Here is a 19,807-nt window from a genome sequence, read left to right as displayed (position 1 = left end):
ATATATAAAAATAATTTTTATACGTATATAAACATACAAATTTTATAGAATGTATACAAATCTTAGATGTGTGCGTATATATTTTTGGAGTAAATGTTACATAAGTCTATAAAATGTAATAAAATTGTGTAAATATTCATTTTGTGATAATAAAAATCTATGTATATATATACACATAATCGAACGTTCTGAATTATTTTGTGTCTTCGGATTCTTTAGATGTATGCTCTAATAACCACAGACAATCGTTGATGATGTGATCTATTTCAGCTGATCCAGTTGATAACTGATGATTGTCATCATACACGAGCATCCTGTAATGTCAAATCAATTAATAACAAGGTTTTTATATTTTTTGCATTTCTGCATTTTTGCATGCAAACATAAATGTCAACTTACTTAGTTTTCACCTTGTTAGATTTGAGACGATTATACCACATCGTTCCTTGAGAGGGTGGTACTCGCAAATCTTTCGTTCCAATGCAAACCAAAGTCGGTGCTTTAACTTTATCGACATACATGATGGGTGAGCACTTCTTCATTTTCATGAACATGTCAATGTTATCGGGCCATGGACCGGTAACAATGTTGCAAAGAAGACCTCCCTCCAAAACGCACCTGTAATGAAAAAATTAAATCATATTAGTATAAATAAAAAAAATTTGATGCGAATACAAACATGTTTGCCAGGCAAACCATGTAAACCACAAATGTCACAAATAATTCACATATATATAAACAAAAAGAAGATTATGTATTTCAGTCAAGCTTAGACTAGTCGCGACTATTGATACATCTGAAATAATTAAGCTTACATATTATGAAGATACGCTATTATCTCTTCCTTAGTCAGAGCATTGCGACTGAAATACAAATATGGGATATTGAATAATTAGGACGTGAGGAATATCGTTATTAGGTATTAAGTATTTCTTTACCAGTCTGGGATGTCGGATACACCGAACATGATGGAGATATCAATTACCGGATTTTTTGCAATTACTGCTTTGAATAGATCCTAAAATAAAAATAGTTTTTAAGTGGATATTCCAATTAATATATTATTGTATAAATATATTGTTTGACACTTACAGGAGCTTGTCCACTCAAATGTGCTACTAAGAATCCACCATGAGATCCACCACAAAGACATATGCGTTTTGAATCGAGCCAGGGATATTTCTTGATAGCTTCCTTCGTAGCAGTTATACAGTCCTTTACATCAACGTTTCCAACTTTTCCTGGAAGATATTCCACCGTCGCACTGCCCATTCCCGTAGAACCACGATAATTTACTTGCACTATCGCAAAACCTGAATTATGCGGAATTAATATAGTAAAAAACTTAAATACTATGTAAAGAGAAAGATATGATTTATTTTTTACCTGCTAATGCCAAGAAAGAACATTCTAAAGAAAATATGTTAACAAAATTGCTATGAGGTCCTCCATGTGGTATAACGACAAAAGGTATCGATTGATCTTTACCACTTTTTGGACCGAAATAGATATAATTGAATTGCTCTGAAAAGTGGAGAAGCAACATTCAACTAGCTATATCGTAAATATAGATGACTTGGAACAGTGGTAACTTGAGACATGTAAATTTAATCGTGATATCCATCCATGAGTTAAGATTTAAACTTCCTTTAGAGACTCATAGATGGATTCTATGATTGAATTTAACAAAAATATATGCTGTCCTAAGTTAATTATATTTGCAGTATCAAGAGAAATTGTGCAAACGATCCACTTACTTATGCTGTCATCGTTATCATAACTGTATTCATTTTGTTCATATATAATTTCTTCGAAACCATGAATTTTCATTGGAGCTGTAATCGCAATTCTGGAGATATCGCCGCTATTTGCTACTTTATTCTGAAAACGGCCTACCATAAGACTAGAAGGTTGCGTTAAAGAAGTACTCAAAAACGCAATCACATCCCCCTTTACATCCAATATACTAAGACTACTTTTATCATTTTTTATCTCAATAACATCTTTCGTTTCTGCAAAGACAATTCATTATTCTTTTAAGTGGCAAGAAAATATTAACGCATTAAATCAGTTTAACAACAGTTCAACAAAACTATAGTATCTTACTTATGTTCACAATATATGAGACAAGATTGTTTTTTTGAGCTGTACTGAAAAATAAATATTGAGAATCGTCACTCCAACAACGACGAGGTAAACGACCATATATCCCGTAAAACTGTTTGTTAGAATTGATGGTTTTACTCATTCGCACTTCTTCCACGATCTCGATATTCTAGATGTAAAACAAAGTAAGTTAAAACTCAAAATACTAAACATATTTTCCTTAATATAATTTTTCGTTTATAATTAATCTAATTTTTAATACATTACATTATCTTCCTCCACTCTCAAATCTCGCAACATAAGTTTTTGCGCATTATGATGTGGGACAGCACCTGCTTCTCTCTGCAACCACACGAGATAATTTCCATCAGGACTGATTCTAGGACTATGCACAGCACATCCTTCATCGGACAATTGCCCTGTTACACAATAAGTTCATTTCTTTTCTGTTATTTCATATCTGCTATTATATATATTAATTATTTAAATGCTGCTTACGATATTCTCCGTTTTTCAATAAAAATACCCAAGAATATCTATTGGTGCACGCAGTAAGGCCTAAGTGTAGTGGCTCATGCTTCCAAGCAACACCGATTACATCCTGATCTTTCGTCCAAATCACTTGACCGGGAGAAAGTTCATCTGGTATTCCAGATAAAATCGTAATAGTATCCACCGTCGTATCAAGGACAGCAACAACAGATTTATGTTTACCTACTAATTGCTCTCCCCAGTGTGGTTTGTATATATATTCGTTACCCTGGCATCAAGAAAATTAAATAAGACAAAATATATATATATATACACACACACACACACACACACACACACAAATAGAACTCTATAATTATTTAAAGAAATAAGGAATAAATCTCTTACCACCGTTACTTCATCATCTTCTTTCTTTTCCTTATCTTTTTTATCCAATGATTTTTGCTTATAAAACGGTTCTGATTTAGGAAGCTTCTTTTCAACTATATACAGAACTTTGGTATTATCCGGAGACCATTCAAACGAACGAAATTCAGCTACAAAAAAGCATACAGTTAATGTACATTAAAAAAATTAAAAGTTCGAGATAAAAGATGGAAACTTATATACTATCTGTGTAAACATCGCCATGAACATCTAGAGCAGACAGATCATAATTCTTCACAAAATGTTGTTTGTCCCAAATTTCGAGAAACTGCTTTGTAGAATTATCAATTGTAGCTTGTCGCAACACAGCTCTACGTTCTTCATTCTTCGTCAGAGTTGACATTAACCTGTCCGAAACAGACATACATTTAAATACAGACAATATTCATATTAAATATGCAGGAATAGAGACTTTTCTGGGTATGGAGTATCTCATCCAAATTAGGGAGAGGAGGGAGAGGGGAATTTCAAAATAACTCAAAATTTTTTAAAATTTGTTAAAAATTAACATATCTTTTTTTTAATATCCCGAATTCTGGATGTGGAATTCAACACCCACAAGACTTCTGGATATGGAAAGTTCCATATGGAAGTCTCTTCCTTCCATAAGGAAATCTCCCTCTATATAAATATGCATTGTCTATACTATAAAAAAATATATATTACGTACTCTGTAGTAATATCAATTGGAAATCCAATAGAAATTGGTGTCAAGTCTGAGTTCAAATCATAATTTTGTAAGAAGCGTTGATCTGTCTTTCTTTCCAGATTCCTCTGAGTCCATGAGCCTTGTATGGATAATCTACCACTTGGAGTACTCAAAATCTGTGCACTGCTTAAGGATGGATATACAGCTAATGATTTGTACAGATTTGTCAATTCTTTTACCTGTAAAAAAAGTATTCTCTATGCCCATCACTTTGCATAATTGCTCGATGAAAAAAAATGATTGCAAAAGATATTGATAATCACTGCATACCTGTCCCAATGCCATGATTTTCTTTGGTTAATTCCAATCTCTTCTCTGTTTTTTCAATATAAATGTAATCACACAGTACGAACGCCAAATACACAGTACAGTTAGCAATTCTAAATTCTATATTTATACTTGTGCTCCTTCTATGTTTATACTTGATAAGCGTAGATAACGGTTTTAGATAAACGTTGTCAAACATGAGACATACTGTAATTACCGTTTTTTTGTAATTTTATAAATAACAATGAATGAAGTACTATATAAAAAGAATTAAGAATAATACAATTGCATTACAATGTATATTAAATATTGTATATTAAATATTATAAAAAGCAATGAAGTATCGAATCATTACTGAATATGTACATTTATTGTCTATAGCATTTCATCCAAAATGAGGTTATAAGTACAAATGGAATTCGACTCGACACGATCATGGTGGAACTGATGGAAGAAAGTATGAACGCCATGAACACACATTCAAATTCAATTACATTTGATCACACTAACATTACTCGATTATCGATGTCATGTATGTGTATGATACATATGTATGTATCACAAAAGATTATTCATTTATTAAGTCTATTTTAAACGATTTATATTCGCGCAAATTCGAAACAGAATTCTGTTTATAATTTTGCGTATTGATTGATATCGATTGTGTATAATTTAAAAAACATTTAGAAGAAAGAAAATTTAAAAGAAATAAAATTTATACAAAATATATAGGATTCAATTAAGTCTACCATCTGAAATATTTCACTTATTTTTGATGATATAAAAAAATGTTTCAAATTAAAGTGGAACGATTTCGAGGAAGATATTTTTCATGTTGTTTTTTTTAGATGGAGGCATCAAAAAGATATGAAAGTCACCTTTTTTAAATGAAATTGTATGATTTTTTTACACAATATGATGCTCTTAATTATTCTGCATATAAAAGTATTAATTAAGATAGTAATATTAAAAAACATTGTTTACGAGATATTTTACATTGCACTTTATTCTGGCACATAAAAAGTTAAAATAAAAATAATTCGTAAATTATTGACTTTTTGATAATTGTATCTTAATACTTTTATAAACGAAATAATGAGATAAATCAGTTAATAAAGAAAACGCATAGTTGCTTATTTAAAAATTTAAAAATTAAAAAATTATCCATTTTGCATACATATTTTTTTAAAATTCAATTTAAAACTTTTTTTCGTCTCTTTTCTTAAGTATGATAAAATTCCGTGACTTCCTAAGTGTAGACTATCAAATAGACTATCAATATTTGACCGGATTCGTTCGCAAGTCGATACAAACAGAACGAGGAATACAACAAACATTCTTTTTGAAAATCAGTCTATTAGAAAAGACGCAATAATATAGAAGAATGGGAGAGCTCTGCTCGAAGATCTGCATTTTCTCTTCAGAAATGTTGAAACATAATAAAATATTACACAAATATGATAAAAACATTTAATGTAATGTCCTGCCAACGTTGTAATTCAAGAAGATTAATTCAATATTTATTCGATATCACTATAAAAAAAATTTCCAAAAATATTAATTCCTGAATTAATTTATACATAAAGTTACATTAAAAAATTCAATTTTATTTATTGGATTGTCCGGAAAGTTCGTGCCGACTAACCTATATAATTTAATAAATGTATATTAAAATTTAAATCTTCTGCGTTTCAATTTTCCTTCAACATCGGCACGAATTTTCCGGACAACCCAATACTTTCATCTTCCAGTTTTTGAGTTTTTTAAAAATCATTCTATTAAAATATAACTGCCCCAAATATTCACATTGCGAATATTATAGATTATATCTACAGTGGTCCTCACATATAAAATCTAATAATTTATATTTACGTACAATACATAAGTGAATTGTTATGTAAATTGTTTCATCTTTGTATCTAAACAATTTGTTGTTATATTAGATAGCACTGATAAATAATTCAAGCAAAACAACAAATCACGATAACATTAAAATGAGATTAAAATCGAAGAATCGGAAATGATTAAAAAATGATTTTTTAATGATTTAAACATTTTGGAGTCATTTTGATATCATTTTGTCATCATGATAACTTTGTTCTTGAGTAAGTTTCTAGTTGCGATCGCTTATATGCATATTTTTTATTTATTAAATTCAAATATAATGTTAATGATTAATTAATTAATATATTAAAGTATAATTAACTTCTTTCTGTACTTTAATTTTTCTCAGAATTTTTCACATAATTTTTCAAAATTTTTCTGTAAATTTTAGAATAATTTTATAATTTTTTAGATAATTTCTCATATTATTTTAATACAATAAATTGGAGCATTTAACAGAAATGCTGAAGAAATTTACATCTTTTTTAGAAAATTCTTCTTGTACGTGAATTATACAAATAAATTTTAAAATTTCTAAGAAAAGGATATATATTTCTAGCTCAATGAAGAAAATTTTCAATATAAGTTACAAAATAAATATTTTATTAACAATTGTTTTTTAGCAATTCGTTTTAGCAATTCGTTTTAGCAATGTCTTTTACTTTGAATCGCAAGAAATAAATACTTTGTTATTCCGTATGTATTCTTGTAAAGTTATTCTGACGTTAGATACATTATAACCTACTGATACATATTATTAGGTGTAGTAAAAAGAAATCCATTATTTTTGCATGTCATCTAATGGAAAAATAATGGATTTCTTTTTATTACACCTAATATAATAAAAAAACGACCTGAAAATTTTTTTTCTGTTTATACCTTATTATATTATTATAGGGTATACGATGAATAATATCTCAATATGAATAATATCTCTTTATGAATTTAGAAATAACAAAAAATAAAAATGATCACAGATACATATTTCTGAATACTTTTATTGTAAAAAAGATCTAAAAAATTCTTTTACAAAAAATGACCAAATTTTCACATAAGCACCTTTGTGGCACAAAAAATATCGGACAAATATTCCATTTTCCACGTTAAGTGCATTAAAGTATGTTATTCTTTGTTCAATGGTGGTTGTAAATAAAATATTTCGTGTTCGATACTTAGTGTACTTCTATACTTCCAGAGAAGAAAAAATGCAAAAGAATGAGATGGTCAGGGGATGGGTCTCACTTGATTCAACGATCTGGAAAAGCTTATGGAAGTTTAATAATTTTTTGTAAGAAATTTTTTTGTTTTTTACAATAAAAATCTCCAGAAATATGCATATGTTCTTTTTATTTCTGATTATTTTAAAATATTGATTTATCGTGTATATCCTATAAAAATTCACTTTAAAATTAGTTACAAAAAAATGTCCAACATTAGAAATTTATCACAAATTTTTGACAAGTTAGGCAATTTCACAAATTACCTAAAAAAATCCATAGATACATAAAAGAATATATAAAGAAAGATATATAAAAGAATAATTTATTGAGTTTCGGACAATTTGCGTATCTAATTGATATATAGGTATACGTGAATCTCACTGGAATGTACTTATTAAAAATTAGAGACAAACCTTAACGTAATCTGTATTATTAAACGGTAAATTTTATAATTCCGAAATAAATATTTTCCATTCCTATCTTTTGTTCTATTAAAACGAGATAATATTACAAATCTGTCGTAATGATCCCTTTTTCCAACTAGTCAGTGTATACGGATGAATCATCATCCCCCTACGGTTAAGCTATTGCCGCTACAAAATGGCGATGCAAGGCATTAGCAACGATGGCCGACGATGACGACAAGATCTCGTGGACATGTTTCCCTCACCGTCCCTCGCTATCTCTTGTCGTCGCTTCATCGCATTTATCAGTGAGCAAACAAACGAACTCCCTCTGCGACCTTTTTCTCCCCGGACCATACTGTGTATAATTCATCCAATCCGGCTGGACAGAATGAACGTACGGCCTCGTTGGGTTTTACCATCATATTTATCGAAATCTATATAACGAACGGTTGCGTAAAGAATATTTACCGAACTATAAAAACAGAAAATATCAAAAATATCAAAAATATTATTCTAGGAAAACAATGTTTTAAGTTTGTGGTATTTTATGTAAACTATTAGTAATGGGAAGATTTTTAATTTCGTTATTGAAAGAATAAATTCGTTCATTTTTAGATACACCTTTGTTACATTTAAAGATAGATAAATGTAATATCGGCAGAAAAGAAAAGTCAAAACTGAACTGAATTGCAGGTGTAAATAAAATGTAGAAAATCTTATACCAGATTTTTGCTCGAAAGACGAGAAGCATGATCGATTCTTGCGGCAATAACAGCATGTGAGAATAGCCGCAGAGAATCTCGCAATCGACTGACCAATGAGACGCGAGGGTCCGCCCAATCGGTCGCTCCCGCTGGTGTTGGTGTCCATCTAAATTGTTCTCCATACAGCTTTCTTCTCTTTCTTTCTCATTCCATCTCTTTCCTTCTCTCTCTTTCTCATACATACATACATATATACATACACATTTTCTGCTCACCGCTCGTTGATGAATGCAATGACAAGAAGAATGCATTGCCTCGTCTGAAGTCAAGCAGTAGAAAACTTACCGACGTAGCTACAATTCCACCTCTTTCCTTCCGTCTCTTTGTGGGACACCAAGGCGAATCATCTCTCTTGCCATCGTCAGTTGCAAAGCGCTTCCCGTCGGTGAAGCGTCTCTCTCTCTCTCTCTCTCTCTCTCTCTCTCTCTCTCTCTTTCTTCCGAACATTCTCATCATTGATCCCGCAAATATTTCCGAGTGTACTGTCTGTTTAGTGCTATCTATTCAAGTGTATCAGTCTCCGAGACCACAGTGTATTTGTCAGTGCGTCGGAGACGCACAGATTGCAGATTGCGACAACAGAAAAAAATCCGACATAAAGATCAAATGCGACATACAGCGAATGAGGTACTAAGGAGTGATTACTTTGACACAACTCACAAATGAAATCCGGAAGACATAGAAAAATATAGAGTATTGAATGATTCAATGTCATAATTAAAGAAATTAAAAATTTTTAAGATTTTTTAAAATAAAACTACGCACAATATATATTTGTATCATTAAATTAGACATTGACGTTAACAAATATATTAACAATGCTGGGAGTTATTCAAAACATTATTTAAAAGTTTATTCGTTATAAAATAAATTTACGAGAGACTCCGTTTTACTGAGATTGAAATCTAAAATAATTTTTCGATTAATTACGAAAATACATCTCTTAATAAATCATTAGGTATTTTCATGACATCTTTAATCTTTAAAATAATACGGTTCCACATGCCACTGTATTTTCTTCAACATTCAATGTTTTATTAAAGATTGAAGAGAAATGTTTATTAATTTCAATTATAATAAAAATGAAATTGTCATCGCATGATAAACAATTTCTCCAATTATTTTATTTAAATTTGTTATAATAAACTTTTTTTATTCAATTCACTGCTATCATCATCATCGTCGCATTACGATTCGATTTAACGTTCGCGACATCGAAGTACAGATTACGAGATCATCGCCGACGAGATATAGCGGAAGTTGCGGAGGTCTTTGCCAAAGAGAGCCATCGCGTGCTCTCGCCGGAAGTCGAAACTTGACATTGCTGAACGGAAGTATGACGCAGGACAAACAGTGCCTCTCGCATTTTTTCCCGAGACGGACGAGGTGTGTCCCCGGTCCTTTCCCTCTCCTCCACCCTCTTCACTAAACTTGTTGACCCATGTATTCTTACCTGAGTTGAAACAATTCCGTGTCGCGTGCCTCGAGGATTCCCCTGAAAGAATGACTAATAGGATTCGCAGGACCGTTAGCCTTCATCCTATTGATTGATTATCTTTTGACGAACAGATTATTATTTGATTTAGTAAAAATTTATTTAAAGATATAATCAATCAATGTTAATTTTCTCTCTCTCTCTCTCTCTCTCTCTCTCTCTCTCTCCCTCTCTCTTTCATATAGATTTTTAATTAATTTTATATATTATTGCCAAATACTTATTAAACATCCATGATGTATAACAACATATTAAACTTGCTTGCATTATAACACAGTATAACACACATTCCCTCGCGAAAAAATCAGAGAGATTCATGTCTCGGCGTTTTACCAGATCAAATCGTTAACGTTTTTTATGCAGTCATTTATCGTATTTGCTTTATATTGGCTTTTTACAATTGTTTTAAATTATATAATAATTATATTATATAATAATTTTTTAAAATAATTGACGTTTTTACATGTGAAATTATGCGATGAGTCCGAATATAAAAAAAAAACTAAGAATTTTCTCTCAGAACTCTCTCTCTCTCTCTCTCTCTCTCTCTTTCTCTGAACAATGCATCAATATCATTACAATAGGCCAAGTTCTTTTCAGAATCTTCGTGTCGAAATATTTGTCGAATTTAATGATGTTGCGTTACGAAGTCTCGTTATTTTCATTAACAATTACATTCCATTGCTTCAGACGCGATGCAACTATTTCTGCTGCACCTTTTGATAAATTGGCGTCACAAAATGCGGCACTTTATAGCCCAATTCTCTTCACTGTTGAAACAAATTCGGATTCGAGCTCAGAAAATATGTTACTTGAAGTAGAAAGTGATGATTTTGATTGTTTTTCCTCCGGTATGTTTTCTGTAGGCACAATCGGATGTTCTGCAGAACGTACTCATGCTGGAATTATGGATTCTACGTCGGCGTAATTAATTTTTTCATGAATACTGTATCAGAAACTTTCAATTTTGTTGCGCAAAAATTTTCAATTTTGTTGCGCAAAAATAGCATAATTCAGATGTGTGTTCGGTACGTCGTAGCCAAATTGTCGATGCAATAAATTTAATTTTATGGGATTTATTTTCCCATCCGAGCAAACAATGATAACAATAATCGCACATAATTTCTGGCACTTACTACAAATTCGATATATACATCACATGAAAGTGGGCTTCAAATTGCTGTCACAATATTTTTTGTTATATTTCGCATATGGAGATGCAAATAAACCACACATATAACAATAATTATTTCGATTTGGATACTGCATTATTGTTTATTTTAATATTTCTTTCACTTCGTTTTAAACAATTTCGTTTTAAACAATTTGAAATTTCATCAACTAAATCCACGATCGCGATTATACCAACTGAGCAAGAACAGGGAATGAGCTGGAGTGATTGCTGCTTATTTACGTCACTTTGTTTGTCGCGACAATGTCGAAATAAATCAGTATCGAGACATGGGCTTTTCTAACGGATTCTTTCAGAATCTCTTTGATTTTTTCATGGCAAGAAAAAAATCGATTTTTGTTGTACTTTGTAATTATCATCCATTACCTAAAATTTTTCTTTCTCTTAAAAAAATAAATTTGATTTTTACAAGATCAAAAAATATAGAATATATTAAATATCAGCGATTCCTTTAATAATTAATTAATAGCAAGTCATTTACAACGTATATATTTCCTCTAGAATGAAAGTAGTTATCGATGAGAGTAAAAGTTTCTGCGGAATTGCCGACCTAGACATCGATCTCATTTGTTATCCGGTTAAAAATCCAACATATGACTTTACTTGTACCGTTTTGTTATCACGACGATAACATTATTCTTTGCGCGCGAGTTTTCGCACGTGGCCGTAGTCTGACATTAACATTTATATTACATTACTCAAAAAAAGTTAGGAAAATGATTCTTGCATTTATCTTTTCGATAAATTATATTCGTAATAAATAATGTAATATGTTTATTAAAAATAAGATATTTTTTAATTATTCCTAGTACGAAGGATAACAATAGAATTGTAATATTTTTCCCACGAAGAGAGAGAGAGAGAGAGAGAGAGAGAGAGAGAGAGAGAGAGAGATTTAATGAAATGAAAAATAAAGACATCTCATCGGAAATGCCGATGAAATCGCTGATGCGATTAAAATGTGTTTGGACATACATGGAATTAAATATTCAATTATATATGTTGTTCCTAAAGTGGAACTTGCGTTTTATTCAGGACGTAATGAAAGAAACATTGGTAAAGCAAGAGATCAAGATGGAATGGGATAATCATCGTGCGGATGATAATTCATCACAAGTTTCTGGAAATGAAGACCAAACAATTAGAAGTCCTCAAAGCGTAATAACGACTAGAAGACATGTGAGGACGATTACGACCGCTGGTCATATAACTGAGGGAATTGCCGAAGTTGATCCGGAATCTCCAGATTCGAATTCGGTTAGTGGGAGTCTTCATCAGGGACTTCAACACAGAAATGAACAACATGAACAAGCCCAACAGCGTAATTTCCAAGAGGAGCAGCAACAAACGCAGCAGCGTTACGTGCAGATTTCCCATACGAGCACTGAGAACCAGCAACGACCGACGGATCAGCAACGTGTCGTTTATGCTACTAGCAGCGGACAGGAAGTTCAAGTTGAAGTTTCTGAAGCCTCCGATGCTACCATCACACTTACGGTTAAAGAACCACCCAGGTAAGAATAGTAGAAAGAGTGATAAACTTAAAAACTGATTGAGAAAATACTTATAGATAAATATTACTTCTTTGCTGAATGAAATTTAGAGGAAAAAAATAAATATTGGCTAAGAAAAAAAGAGGAAAAGTATGTTTTTTGTGACACAGACAATAGATAATATAGAGCAGCATGTGAAAGAATGTAAAGAGATGAGCGGAAGATTTGAAGAGTTAGGAGTAAATAAAGATGGGATATTAAGGAAATTATGGGGAGAAAATGTAGGCAAAATAAAAGGAAAAGTGTTAAAGAGATTTTAAAAATTAGAAAGAAGGAAAAATTAGAAAAAAAAAGAAGAAAGGAGAAGAAAGATAAAAGTTAAGGAATAGTAATATTAGAAAAAAAATGTCGAGGAAAAGAATGATTAGAAGTTTAGGCTTAAGCAAAATAGAAGGGAAGTAATGTATATGTCGAGATTAGTAAGTTAAGATAATGTAAGTAAAGATGAGTGAATTAAAAAACGTAATTAAGATAGTAAAAGAAGAAAGATAGGAAATAAACAAAGATTGTGTAATAAGGCTGTGAGTAAGGATAAGATTTCAAAAAATAGTTAAATAATGTAGGACAAATAGAGTTATAGGAAATAGGAAGGATAAACGAGGCAAAAAGTATGAATAGATAAATGAGTTAAGGAAAAATTGTAAACCAAGTCCTCTTCTTGACTTGTAAATATGCTGAAGTGAATAAAATTCTATTCTATTACTTCTTCGCATGAAGATACGAAACGCCTGCGCCAGAAAGACTGGAAGTAGATCGAATATATGCTTACTCCGACGGACATGAAGTCCGAAGAGAGAACCACGTGATCACCGTACAAGTACCGGACCATCGACGAACTCAGCAAGCAGGGCACCAAAGATTCAGTCCTCCCGAAAATCATCAAGCCTCTGGACCAAACGGAGGAAGATATCAAACATCACCAGTTCTGACTACGACGGAAGACTATGACGCCTCGATTGTTACGCAATCAGGATCTACAGTCCATCTTGGATCACCCGCACCATATTCACCCCCAATCGATGGTATACGTGCAGGTCAGCAACAGCTCGTAGCAACGAGTTATGCCGATGGTGTTGTTAAGTACGATGCCGAAGCTGCGGCTGCTGCGGAAACCATCAAAGCTTCTAATACGTACACCACGCTGGAAACAGTCGCTATTCCACCCACACAACCCGTTCAATACACACAGTATTTATCTGTTGGCGAAACTTTTCAACAGACGCCAACGTATAGTTACACCAAGCCAGGAGAACCTGTAATCTTGGCATATCCACCAGCAGCGCAACTTGGCTCAAGAGTTACCGAGGTGAGAAAACGCGGTTAGTTATTTGAATAATAATATATTTTATATATATTATATATTTCAATTATTTTATTTTAAATTGTTACTTTTATGTATTTTAATCATCCTTTTACTTTAAAATTTATAAAAATTTTTATTAGCTAAGTTTCCTCTTAATTTTGAAACCGAGAAAATTTGTTTCGCATTTAATAGGTAGAATCATCCGGCAGCGCATATATGAAGAGCGATCCCACGTTAGCATCATCCTTGACCGCTACTCGAGCGGTTCCCTTACATTACGAACAGCCCGGTTCACCAAATTCCCAAGTGACTCTATACACAGGACCGACATCATATCAATACGTGAAACCTTCCTCAGGTGATCCTTATTGGTCAGGTGGCAGTACTCCTCCCCCCTTGGAGTATGTCCAGAGTTATCCAGGCATCACTACGATTTCCGTCAACGATGCTGCTAACGTGCAGCTCTATTCCAACTGTAGTGGTGGATACAGCGTTTCCGCGAGCGGAAATGGACCATCTCCTGGATGGACTCTTCCGCTTTCCGGTGCTGAGGAGGGATTCGAAGGAGTCATAGCAACTGAACCCAAAGAATGTGTTAATTGCGCGGCCAGCATGACACCATTATGGAGAAGAGATGGCACTGGTCACTATCTTTGCAATGCTTGTGGGCTCTACAATAAGATGAATGGCGTCAATAGACCACCTATGCGATGCACCAAACCGAAGCAATCGGTTGCGCCGGTAAACACTGTGCGAATCATGTGATTACTGTCTATCTAACTTGTATAGTAGTATATCGTAATCTAATTTTTCAAATATTAATTTTTACAATATATAGATTTCGAGAGTTCGAATAACTAAATGAAGAATGCAATTTGTACATTATATTATTCAAATTACAATAATTGAAATGTAATTTATATTACATTTACTTATACTAGAAACCATATTACAAAAACTATATTACAAAAATGTAAAGAAATTGAGAAATATTCATAAAGTTATAAAAAAATGCGTAATTAAAATTGGAATTTAAATGTTATTTTTTTGAAAACGACTCTCGAATTATCTATAACTGAATCTTTGTTTTTCTCTTCCTCTTTTCTAATCATTTTTAACATATAACATTTTGATCTACTGAACAATAATATTGTACATATTGAAAAGGGTGAAAGGAAGATTAAATACTATTTGCTGCTCTCACATTCAAATATTTAATTGCCGAAATCCGTTCGACCACTGCTAAAATGAGGCCACTGATATTTACCCTGATAAATTTCTCACCCATGAAGCGTATGTATCTTCGATATTAAGTAACATTCTCGCGCCCTCTGCCTCTCTTCACCATTTCCTTCTACCGCTACTAAAGACAGAGGAAAGAGGAACGTTATCTCGAGCAAATAATCACTACGGGACTTGTCGGCGGTTGTTTGCTCTATTTTTCTTGCTCTGAGCACTCCCATTTCGTTGTCTTGATTCTTCAAATACTCCCTGTTTCTTGACGGTAACGCAACATTTTATGTCGTCATCGAGAGCGACGAATTCTCTCGCGAGTCCTTTTAAGCTAACAAAATATATTTTAATTTTTTTTAATTATCAAATATAAGCAAAAGAGAAAGAGAGAGAGCGAGAGAGAGAGAGAGAGAGAGAGAGAGAGAGAGAGAGAAAAAGGAGAAACAGAAGATAATGCATTATTCGCGAAATATATAACTTAATTCTGTAATTTAATGTCTTACACATAATAAATTTATTTATGTGCACTACATTACTTTGTCATGTGTTGTTATGTATTGATATGAAATGCTTTTTTATGTTGCAGGCTAATGTACGAAGAACAGGAGTACAATGTGCAAATTGTAGGACAAGCAACACAACCCTTTGGAGACGAAACAATAATGGTGAGCCAGTCTGCAATGCGTGCGGCCTTTATTTTAAGTTACATAACGTAAGTTTCGAAATCATATCATAAAATTATGTACATTAAATGCTTTTCATTCGTATCTCATTTTAATAGAAAATCAACTCTATTTTTATTTATAAATATTGTAAAATCAAATAATAATAGCTAAAAGACAATATGAGTAACAATCATGTAACAAAAAGCTCACAATGAACTTTTTAATTATTTAATTCTTAATCATTATTAGAAATATAATTAAAAGTAATACAAAGAGTAAAATTTCTATTTCTTATCGATGGTGTTTCCGAGTAATGTTCTGAGAATTGCTACAATAATGTTTCCATTCTTGCGCGATATAAAAACATCAAGAAAGCAGTAGAGAAATTTTTTTAATTAACATTAATCTTATTGCAAACTGGTCAGGGCGTTATCAGCCTTTTTATGATTGCTAACCGCGATAACGACAACTTGATTGTTTTTACACACATGAGACGACCCCGTCTCGATGTTGAAGAGGAGCACAGATTATCGCGCGAATCTGTGCAAACGATCAACAAATTTAATTAAAACAGAGATCAATGCATGACTGTATCGTTCGTACCTTAATGCCTCGAAACAATGACTGCCTTCTCTAGTCTTTTTCATTTTTATTAGTCATAATATAAAAATTAATTGAGCCATTTTATGCTTTAGCTAGTCAGAGAATATTAAAAATAAATAATTTTTAGAAACTTTTCACATATATATTACCCGATTGATGCAAACAGGTGAATAGGCCTTTAAGTATGAAAAAGGAAGGAATACAGACACGGAAGAGGAAACCGAAGAATCACTCGAACATCACTGGAAATTTACCCGGTCCTAGTGGTATCCACAAGACCGATATCAAGTCCAGTCTACTTGGTGAGTCTTCGGTGAGCAAGTCCATTATACAGTTTATTTTTACTAACATTTTCCATTAGTTTACATTTTAACAATTATACGTGATATCATCTTCACATTTTTCTCTCCGTCAAAATTTTTCAGTAGACAATAATATCTTGTATATTCTCATTTTCACGAACATTATTTAGGCAGTTGATTAGGTGTACCTATCTACAGGTAGGCGTGAATAAGATACTTTCAGGAATATATATTTGTATACAAAACTATTATATAATTAAATAAGAGAAATTCCTATATTCGGTCAAAGCGGATCTTAGTGCTTAAATATTTCTGTGTGAATTTGAATACATGTTCTGCGAATCGCGCCGAAATCTTTTTCGGTTTTGAAACTCATTCATGAACACAGAACCAGAGTAATAATATCACACTTATTAAATTGATAAGTAATTTAATAATTTTTGGTGCTAATAATCTTTACAAGAGTATTAATAATTAGATGTTGTAATGAGAATTTAAAATCAGCGAATAATTTTAAAACAATTATGATATAATGACATAAAACTATTATAAAAATTATTATTTAATATCTTATTTAAATAGTTATATAATTGCAAAAAATATATCATTTTATAAACCATTTTATCATTATTATTTAAAACATCAATTTATCATTATCAAGTTTAAATTTGGAGCTAAAAATTATTTTTACCACTGCTATCGCCGTGTAAATAATAACTAATCGGTTTTTCCGCGTACAAATATTCTTCATGGAACGATCAGCCAATAATTCCCGTCCACGTCCATTGACAATCGTGATGGCCGACTAAACACACGATCGCGTGTACAATGTACATGTGTAAGTACATGAAGGAGGGTCGGGGAAGCTCCGATGAGAGCACACAACAACTGATAGTACTTCGGATTGGTCAAAGCTCGGGATATATTGCGATAGCGGCTAACACATACTTGTTATCGATGGGAGATTAACTCAAAGACACGCACGTGAGAGAGAAGGTATAGCTATAGAAGGTATAGCTTCAATACGTCGATATTTTCTCACACGTGAGATCATGATAAAATTAACAAATTGATAACTAGTTGAAATAACTAATTGAAATAACTAGTGCACATGTAAAATTCTAGAAAACTTGCGATCAACCAAAAAATTCACAATTGCGCATCTGAGATTTCAATATTTTTCATTTACAATTAAACTATTGTGTTTTTAACGAATCGTTGTCGCATATAGTCAAAATCCTTCGGCTTTGCAAAGCTGAAGATATAAAAATAGATAAAAGCGAAGAAAAATTCAAAAAATGTTATTCGAATTATATACGCTTATCTTTCTTGAAAATCACGTTACAACCTTGGAGTACTTTTTAAGTAAAATAAAGATTAAAGTCGATTAATAATCGTATGGATTATTCGATGAATATTTGAGATCTCGAATATTCATTCGTGATAAGAAGCTATCAGCTGATCGATTAAATCTTTATAATTTAAGTATCCATATGTATTTATAATTAACGAAAATAAGTGAAGATATGTAAACAAATGTATTATTAGAAATACAAAAATTTAGACATATCATAGAGTAATATCATGAATAATGCATACTTCTTCAATAATGCACTCTTCTTGAAATACAATTTATATGTTATACATATAGGAAAATCGTTTGTTAAAAGAAGAATAATGTAAAAACATGATGAGCACGTGAAATATGATGAGCAAAGTAATTATGATCGATATTGTCGTTTCATTGATATTGCAGTGGACTCGTTGCAGTTGAATATGTACGCAAGCGGGGGTGGAGGTGGTGGAGGGGTCGAAGAACATTGTCTTCCTGTAGGTACACCAACTGGAACACAATTAGGGCATGCACACTCGCCTCTCGCATTACCTACCGCTGCCGTGTTGAATCGCCAAACTACTCTTACGTAAGTCACGAATCACTTCATTTGTAATGCAGAAGATTTGCACATATTTCGATATTGTTATAGAGCATGTTATCGATAATTCTATTAATAAGTTAATTATTTAAAAAAAATTAAATCGAAGAAACTTCGAACAAAAAAGAAAATAAAGAAATTAATTTATTTGTATGATATCTCATTGTCAGTACATGCAACTTTAGTTTTGTTTAAAAAAAACTAACTCAAAATTCAGCGAAAAACTCAGGAATGAAAATAATTGCAATAGTTTTGAAATACTTTTTATACAATATAAATTTTTATAAAAATTAAGATATAAAAATAATATAAAATGTAATGATATAAATTAAAAAATATTATTGCTAGATTGTAATATTACATATTTTATTCAAAATTTAATTTTTTAAATATTCAAATAAATATTCAAATAGTAGAATCATTTTAAATTAAAAAAGTTAGAAATCTTATTATGTAATAATTATTTATTATATTTTAATACTATTCTCTTTTTATTTTAGCGTGCCACCACTAGAACCAATCACTAGTCAATCCACCAGCGACATCGCTTCGGTTATAACATCAACTACGGCCGCCCATACGGAGAAATCGTGAATCATCATTTCTGTTCTATAGAGTTTGTAGAAATTCTGTACTTGCCGACCGTAGCTATAGTAGTATAGAAACGTGCACTTTATTATTGGTTTTGACATCAAAATATGTTGATTATCATTGAAAAAGCGATTGTATTAATTACAAACAGATAGAATTATCCTGTACAAAAAAAAAATAATAGCGTGTACACTGTAAGAAATTTCTGTCCAAAGGTATTAGAAATTTGTATCCAACAAAAATGTGTTGTAAATTTAAACAGTTATATTGAGAAATAACAATAACATTTTGTGATAAAGTATATGTAAATCTCTAATACGCATGTGCGGCACGTCAGTTTTGTAAATTCACAACAAATTTCTATTGTGAATTTACAAATATTGTGACATTACAACAAATGGTTTGTAAATTTACTACATTTTTATTGTAAGGATATTAGATAAATTCACAAACATTTCTAACAGTGTACATTAGAAATGTATTTACTCAGAAATTTAGTATTGAAGAGAAAGAGAGAAATATCTGATCTTCATTAATTTAATTAATACTTTAATTAATAAAATTCGATGAAGTTTAGTACGTGCTAAATAATATGCTACATTAATACAATCAAAAAAGTCAAAAGAATCACTCCGTATGTACTCAAGTAATTAAACAATTT

At 31.6% G+C, this 19,807-nt stretch overlaps 2 protein-coding genes across 7 annotated transcripts; one reads left to right on the top strand and one right to left on the bottom strand.

The window, feature by feature from the left end:
* Positions 1-62: 62 nt before the first annotated feature.
* Positions 63-4,218, bottom strand: LOC108694297 (acylamino-acid-releasing enzyme-like). Of its 2 annotated transcripts, XM_018203697.1 has the most exons (14): positions 4,004-4,218; positions 3,695-3,912; positions 3,208-3,371; positions 2,986-3,134; positions 2,605-2,866; positions 2,374-2,525; positions 2,107-2,275; positions 1,758-2,012; positions 1,387-1,524; positions 1,093-1,313; positions 939-1,018; positions 816-863; positions 400-618; positions 63-314 (listed from the first exon to the last, which is right to left on the bottom strand). In XM_018203697.1, the coding sequence occupies exons 1-14, from the start codon at positions 4,016-4,018 to the stop codon at positions 194-196; spliced, it is 2,211 nt and encodes a 736-aa protein (XP_018059186.1). In that variant the 5' UTR covers positions 4,019-4,218; the 3' UTR covers positions 63-193. The 2 variants fall into 2 exon arrangements, with proteins under 2 accessions (XP_018059186.1, XP_018059187.1); XM_018203698.1 differs by lacking the exon at positions 816-863 and having other exon boundaries at positions 67-314.
* A 4,327-nt stretch (positions 4,219-8,545) lies between these two features.
* On the top strand, positions 8,546-19,470 carry LOC108694289. 5 transcript variants are annotated; one of them, XM_018203685.1, is made up of 8 exons: positions 8,546-8,902; positions 11,998-12,476; positions 13,233-13,821; positions 14,011-14,568; positions 15,638-15,763; positions 16,486-16,621; positions 18,378-18,543; positions 19,056-19,470. In XM_018203685.1, exons 1-8 carry the CDS (start codon positions 8,882-8,884, stop codon positions 19,147-19,149), a joined length of 2,169 nt encoding a protein of 722 aa, XP_018059174.1. In that variant the 5' UTR covers positions 8,546-8,881; the 3' UTR covers positions 19,150-19,470. The 5 variants fall into 5 exon arrangements, with proteins under 5 accessions (XP_018059174.1, XP_018059173.1, XP_018059172.1 ...); XM_018203684.1 differs by lacking the exon at positions 8,546-8,902 and having other exon boundaries at positions 11,912-12,476; positions 14,011-14,559; XM_018203683.1 differs by lacking the exon at positions 8,546-8,902 and having other exon boundaries at positions 11,912-12,476.
* Positions 19,471-19,807: the final 337 nt, after the last annotated feature.

This window comes from Atta colombica, unplaced genomic scaffold, assembly GCF_001594045.1.
Source record: "Atta colombica isolate Treedump-2 unplaced genomic scaffold, Acol1.0 scaffold12, whole genome shotgun sequence".
Classification (NCBI taxonomy): domain Eukaryota; kingdom Metazoa; phylum Arthropoda; class Insecta; order Hymenoptera; family Formicidae; genus Atta; species Atta colombica.
The sequence above is the reverse complement of the archived record's forward strand: the minus strand, read 5'-3'. Positions and strand labels throughout refer to the sequence as shown.